The sequence below is a fragment of the Sardina pilchardus genome, chromosome 4, assembly GCF_963854185.1.
Source record: "Sardina pilchardus chromosome 4, fSarPil1.1, whole genome shotgun sequence".
Lineage (NCBI taxonomy): Eukaryota > Metazoa > Chordata > Actinopteri > Clupeiformes > Clupeidae > Sardina > Sardina pilchardus.
Window position 1 is genome coordinate 37,059,555 of NC_084997.1, and position 7,500 is coordinate 37,067,054.

The window sequence follows — 7,500 nt, forward strand, 5'->3', positions numbered from 1 at the left end:
CTAATTAGGAGCACATTTATCAAAACGTTGACCATGTTACTGTAAGAGATTTATGGAAGTGAAATAACGCTGATAATGTTTCCAAGCGTTGTTGGTTCTGGTTCTGGAGTGTTCTATGGGCTGCTAGATGTCCAGAGGGGAAGAAGTACAATAGGAGAAGGTAGAATGGAGCTTCGCTGCTTGGCCCCCTAATGCACTAGGCCTACTTGAACACTAGAGGGCATATTAGCCTATGACTTACGGACATGAACATGTAGCCTGCAGAAAAGTAGTGATTGCATACAAAGAATTGTTCCTGGTGACATAAGCAAGTCCCATATATTTCACTGGACTTGATGTTATAGGTCTACACATTCCTTGCACTGTGTTGTTGTGGCCTATTTGACACTTGCAAAGCACAACTACACTGACAGTGACTTATTTCGTTCATCTCCTGAATGTTAAACCTCTCAGACCAACATATCACGTCAATAAATCAATTGATGCATTTATTAAGAGTTTGTCTTTTTAAATAGGCCTAGGACTAGAAAGGACATAGGCTATGTTGCCTATTTTGGCAACATAACGTGATACAGTCGCTAATGACACTACACTAGTTAAAAATAATAGTTCCAAATAAAGTTGGAAAAGCTTGCAATAAGTCTAATAGTAATATCAACAATAGCAATGAAATAATAATGCATGGGCTGTCGAAAAGATGGAATATCGGAACTATGGGCATACACCATGATTCTAGACGGACGCTTTTCGTTGAAACACCACACGTTATCACCTGTTTATCACTGACATTGGCCATGGAGTATGAAAACCACTGCCTTTAAAAGTTGCTCAGTCGTTGAGTCTCAAAAGTGAAGCACCGCAATCGGCAATAGTGAGTAAATGAGCAATAGTATGCAAAAATAAATGAAAGTAGCCTACACCGTGGCTACTGGTAGCTAAGGACGATGTTCCTGTGGCAGCCCAAGTTGTTGCTTCGCTCTCGGTTTCAGCTACCGACCCGGCGTTGCAACCACAGCCAGGCTTCATTCCAGCAGGTCAGCCGGCTGCCGGAGAGGAAACGGCGACGTGTCGTGTTCCCCTTCAGCGCGCTAGAGGGTCATCTAGACCGTAGCGTGGACCGGGGGGACTTTCAGCTGTTCCACCCTAGCGAAGAGGACCTCCGGCGGGCTGAGCTACTCTTCACGCCCTCCGCTAAGCATGCCATCATCTACACTTCCTCCGCTGTCCGAATGGACCATGTACCTGAAATACAGCAGCCAGAGGTGTGTGTGTGTGTGTGTGTGTGTGTGTGTGTGTGTGTGTGTGTGTGTGTGTGTGTGTGTGTGTGTGTGTGTCCGCCTGTGTCTGTGTGTGTGTGTGTGTGTGTGTGTCCGCCCGCCTGTGTCTGTGTGTGTTAGAGTGACTTGAATAGCATGGGAAATGTGTCTGATGATAAGTTTCCAATAACTTTTGGGAATGTTAGTTTGAGTGTTCCATTTAACGTGCCAGTTTTGATATTGGGAGGTGGGCTGCGATTAGAGACCATTTGAGTATTAGACCATGATGAGTGTGTTTCATTTGGCAACACTTAAAATTCCTGTTTAATCTGTGCTTGTGTGTGTGTGTGTGTGTGTCTGTGTGTGTACGTGTGTGTGTGTGTGTGTGTGTACAGCAGTGACGTGCGGTCAGGGTAGGCAGGGTAGGCAGTGCCTACCCTGAGTAAATGTCATTTTAAAACGAAGGATGACACGTATTTTTTAAAAATATTATTAAAGGCTCACACTGAAGTCACAAACAATACAATTAGAATGCAATTTCAATTCTAAAAAGTAAATGTACGTCTTATTTAAGGTCAAAAACTCAAACGTGAAGGCTTACGCAAACAGCGATTCACAACACTGAACTACGCAGCAAAGCAAACATGCCTGGTTACCATGGGAACGCCCAAGCAAGCAGTCCCAAAGCTTGCTTGAATTCCAAAGGCCAGGGTAGGCTTGTAAGGTCTCTGCCTAGCCTCACCATTCATTTCAATGCTGCGAATTTCGGAGGTTGCGCATGCGTATTACATGATTCATGCGAAAGTTTATGGGGAGAATAAGCATGCTTATTCCCGCCAAGCGCTCCCTTTAGAACGCAGATAAGCCAATGGCAGTCCGGCCTCAACGGGACTCGGGACATCAGCTCAGACAACTCCAGATATGAAACAGCAGGGAGGAGGTAGCCTACAGTTACAAATTAATGGTGGATTTATGTAGTTTAGCTAATTAAAAACCCAGACGGAGAACCATGGTCAACCAAGTACACCGAGAGGCTAGAAAACGAGGTTATATTTCATCAACAGTAGCCTACAAGATGTCTGACGTTTGCAGCAGGTCTACTAAAGAAGCCAACAACGCACCAGGTATTCACTAGCCTATCCAGCATGTCACGGGCAGAAAAAAAAGTTTGGGTCTCAGTTACTGTAAAACGATTTCCCCCCTCTTAATCCCCCATAAATACCAGTAGGTCTAGTGAGGGAAATTAGCTTAGGCTATTTGTTATTAAAATATGATGAGGAGGACCCCAACGAATTTTCTTCCTTATTTCCTTCTCAAACTACGTTGAAATTGCATCTTTAACAGCCCAATTTTCAAAATTTCCCGGGGGAGAAACCCCCGGACCCCCGTAGGGTAAAAAATAAATGTTTTTTAAAAATGCACACCTAGTGACGCCTCTGAACCTGTAAAATGACTAAGTAGGAGGAGTATTACCATGAAAATATAGTAATATTTCACTGATTCTTGAGAATTTGCCTAAAACAGGTTTTAATTTTGAAAAAAAAAAGTTAGTTAAATTACAAAATCTGAAGGTATGTCATTATAGACCAAGGTCTTAGCTGTTCAGCAATGTACCGGTGCAACCTCCCCTTTTTGTATTTTTTTCATAAAATAGGCATTTTTCCAGTACTTATACAACGTTTTTTTAGGCCTAAATAGAAAAAGTATGCTTTTTAAATCCAACAACCATATTTTTGAATTAAAACAGACTATTACTTTAATAACTACACCACTGAAGAAACATATTGTAAGCATATTTATCTAAAACAAATGAAAAATGAATCTGACGGTGTGACACTAATCTGACGGTGTTGACAGTGGTTTCATTACAACATAAAATTCCAAAATGAATACCACTCAAGTCTTGCTTGACAACTTTATTTAACTATTTGGTCCAAAAAGCCTCCGTTGAGGACCATTTGGAGGCTTTTTTCACCACCGTTAAGCAGAAAACCTGACGGAGGGTGACATCTGACGGTGGTGACAAAAATCTACTCTTTCACATGATATGCATGAATTGTTCACATTATCCACCCTGTTTGCATCCTATTGCTGGCTACTTCAAACCTCTTCTTAAAAAGTATACATTTATTTTATAATCTAATCTAATATTTTGTATACAAAAGAGACGGTGTTGACATGTTATGGTTGTGACAGTAGCAGTGTCCAAAAATATGAACAACTTTAAGAGAAAATAGCAAACTAATGGGAGCTTGAGTGATCTTAAAGCATGCAGTACGGCTGAAGGTTTGAAAATGAGGTCCTCAAGAATGTAGTTGACCTTGTAGTTGCCTGATTTTATTGCCTTTTATAAATATCTGACGGTGGTGACGAAAATGTGGGACACATTTTGAGCAGCCACAAAATAATAGTAAATATTGCTCAAAACGTACTGTTTGGAGTTTCTAATACATAATACAATGTACTCTTTCATGTGGTAAAGATATCATTCAATTAAATGATTGTTTTTAGTGTTTTTAATCAAGTCAAAATGATTATCTCCTATTCGAGGACAACTGATTTTGTAGGGTATGGGCCAGCATATAATCATTAAATTAATACAAAAATAAAATAAACCTTTAAAAGAACCTCACTTTTGTGCAAAGGACCCCCTGATTATAACCTTGATTCTTTTTGTTCATGGAAATGGTATTAATTTCCAACAGAATCAGCACTTTTCTTAGTGAGACATGTTTTAGGCAAATTCTCAAGAATCAGTGATTTGCGAGTGTATGGATGGAATTTACACATGTGAATGGCCACTGCCTACCCTGCCACAGACCTCACTGCACGCCACTGGTGTACAGGTGTGTTTTATCGGGCGGAGTAACGTTGGGAAGTCGTCGCTCATCGGAGCTCTCTTCTCATTGGCTCCAGAGGTGGAGGTCCGAGTGTCCAAAACGCCGGTGAGACCCAACGTCACGCCACACCACACACAACCCAGCTGCTCTCCTTTAGTGTAGCCTACTGTACATTTGAACAACCCAGCTGCTCTCCTTTAGTGTAGCCTACTGTATTTGAACAACCCAGCTGCTCTCCTTTAGTGTAGCCTACTGTATTTGAACAACCCAGCTGCTCTCCTTTAGTGTAGCCTACTGTATTTGAACAACCCAGCTGCTCTCCTTTAGTGTAGCCTACTGTATTTGAACAACCCAGCTGCTCTCCTTTAGTGTAGCCTACTGTAAACAACCCAGCTGCTCTCCTTTAGTGTAGCCTACTGTACATTTGAACAACCCAGCTGCTCTCCTTTAGTGTAGCCTACTGTATTTGAACAACCCAGCTGCTCTCCTTTAGTGTAGCCTACTGTATTTGAACAACCCAGCTGCTCTCCTTTAGTGTAGCCTACTGTATTTGAACAACCCAGCTGCTCTCCTTTAGTGTAGCCTACTGTACATTTGAACAACCCAGCTGCTCTCCTTTAGTGTAGTTTACATTTGAACAACCCAGCTGCTCTCCTTTAGTGTAGCCTACTGTACATTTGAACAACCCAGCTGCTCTCCTTTAGTGTAGCCTACTGTACATTTGAACAACCCAGCTGCTCTCCTTTAGTGGAGCCTACTGTATTTGAACAACCCAGCTGCTCTCAGTTAATGGAGCCTACTGTACATTTGAACAACCCAGCTGCTCTCCTTTAGTGGAGCCTACTGTATTTGAACAACCCAGCTGCTCTCAGTTAATGGAGCCTACTGTATTTGAACAACCCAGCTGCTCTCAGTTAATGGAGCCTACTGTATTTGAACAACCCAGCTGCTCTCAGTTAATGGAGCCTACATTTGTCTCTCACTCTATCCTTCTCTCTCTCGCTCTATCCCTGTCTCTCTCTCTCCCCCTCTCTCTGTATCTCTTCTCTTCTCTTCTCTTCTCTTCTCTTCTCTTCTCTTCTCTTCTCTTTTCTTATCTTCTCTTCTTTTCTCTTCTCTCTCTCTCTCTCTCTCTCTCTCTCTCTCTCTCCCTCTCTACCCCAGGGTCACACTAAGAAGATGAACTTCTTCCGCGTGGGCAAGGCCTTTTCTCTGGTGGACATGCCTGGCTACGGCCATAAGGCTCCCAGAGACTTCGTGGACATGGTGGAGCCCTACCTGCAGACCAGGGACAAGTAGGCTACACACACCTCATTGCCTGTTCTAGTGTGTGTGTGTGTGTGTGTGTGTGTGTGTGTGTGTGTGTGTGTGTGTGTGTGTGTGTTCTCTGGTGGACATGCCTGGCTACGGCCATAAGGCTCCCAGAGACTTCGTGCACATGGTGGAGCCCTACCTGCAGACCCGGGACAAGTAGGCTACACACATCCCATTGCCTGTTCTAGTGTGTGTGTGTGTGTGTGTGTGTGTGTGAGAAAGACAGAGACATGCGAGTGAGTGAGGGAAGTAATAGGGAACCTAAGTCTCCGCCCCTTCCGGTCGGTCCACTGGACCTAAGATCGGAAAAAAAAGAGAGTCTATGGAGAAAGACCAATTATTTTCTGGTCCCGATCGTCTTGTGCCATGAATTACACATATGACGTTTGTCAATTTTAAAGACAAATTTTCAGGTAAAGACATTTGCAGTTCATTTCGTAACTAGTGAATTACTACATTGTGAAATACAGTATCTTAATTCCAGCGACTACAAACACATCAGTCGCGTTAGTGACGTTAGCCCACTTCACAGGCACAGCACCGGCACCAGCAACAGCAGGTCTTATTTGAGCTTCCCCTGTGAGTCAGAGCATTAAACACTCCAAATAAGTTGTATTCGTCCATAGACTGTACATCAACTACAGTAAAGGTACATAGTTGCAAGATGTGACCACTAACTAGCATAACAACTAGCTAACTAGCGAGCTGCTCGTTTAATGTTGGTGACTGGGCGGATTCGCACAAAACTAACATTTAAAGTCTATTGAATAACAGTACTTTATTGACGTGAAAAATTATCTTTTAGATTCACACACATCATATGTGAAATGCACAGTACAATTTTTCACGATTTAGGTCCAATGGACCGGAAGTAGATGCGTGTCACTTAGGTTCCCTATGATCGTGAGTGTGTGTGTACTGTGTATACATGTATGTGAGTGAGAGTGAGAGAGGTAATTATCGTGTGTGGGTGTGAGAGTGTGTGTGTATGCATGCATGTGAGTGAGGGAGGTTATCATGCATTTGTGTGTGCTGTTGTCCCAGTGTTTTATCTGTTTGTTTATCAGTCTGGTGCGGACGTTCCTATTGGTGGATGGCTCTGTGGGGCCTCAGAGAGCTGACCTGATTGCCGTGGAGATGTGCGAGGAGTTTGGCCTGCCCTATGTGGTTAGTGACCTGTCTGTCTGTCTGTCTGTCTGTCTTTCTCTCTGTCTGTCTGTCTGTCTGTCTGTCTCTCAGTTAAAGGAGAACTAAGCAGGTTATTTTTTAGCCTAATTTACCTTAACTGAACAGCTTCGGAGTCCCAGTTGAATGATGGCTGTTTCGCTTCCCCCTAGTGCCTGTGAGTGGAAAAGCCACCCTGGCAACTTTGTGCTAGCGGGCCGGTTCACTGAGCCTCGCGATCATGTTCATGAAAAGGCAGACTAACCGATTGAGGAGTGTTGTAAAATATACACACTAAAGCTGTAGGGGAAGCTCTGAGTAAAGAGTAAAATGAGAAAACAGCGAAGGAATCACCAAACCTGCATAGTTTATCTTTGATAATTATTTGGAATATGTTTGGAATATGATAAGTGGTTCTCCTGCAGGTCATGATAAGTCCAGCAGGTGTCAGTAGAACACAGTCTTTTGGTGTAGACTTTTCTGGGTTGAAGATTTGTTGAAACAGCAAATGCCCAAGTGCTGAACAGTGTGCCCTCCACTCTGTCTATATGCTATATGCTATAGTGGACTTCCTCTGTAGGTGTTGATGGTGTCTACTGTATGTTAGTTGGAATGTACAGTATAGCTATATCTGTGAATCAATCTCTGCTGGAGTGAATAAATAGCTCTCTCTCCCCCTCCCTCTGTTCTGTGTGTGTAGATGGTGATGACTAAAATAGACAAGGTCTCTCTCTCCCCCCCTGTGTGTGTGTGTGTGTGTGTGTGTGTGTGTGTGTAGATGGTGATGACTAAAATAGACAAGGTCCGGCCTGGCCTTCTCCTCCCACACCTGCTTCAGGTGCAGAACCTCATCAGGACACAGACCAAATACTGCTTTGCCCAGCCCTTTTTAGTCAGGTAACACACACACACACACACACCTACAC

General features: G+C 43.3%; 1 protein-coding gene across 1 annotated transcript in view; it reads left to right on the plus strand.

Annotated features, from left to right (window-relative positions):
• The first annotated feature begins 780 nt into the window (after positions 1-780).
• Positions 781-7,500, plus strand: part of gtpbp8 (GTP binding protein 8 (putative)) — an 8,797-nt gene continuing 2,077 nt past the window's right edge. Inside the window, exons 1-5 of the mRNA XM_062535390.1 lie at positions 781-1,262; positions 4,103-4,201; positions 5,261-5,391; positions 6,478-6,577; positions 7,353-7,471. Of these exons, the coding sequence (XP_062391374.1) occupies positions 945-1,262; positions 4,103-4,201; positions 5,261-5,391; positions 6,478-6,577; positions 7,353-7,471 (767 nt within the window). The 5' untranslated portion in view covers positions 781-944. The remainder of the gene's footprint in view (positions 1,263-4,102; positions 4,202-5,260; positions 5,392-6,477; positions 6,578-7,352; positions 7,472-7,500) is intronic.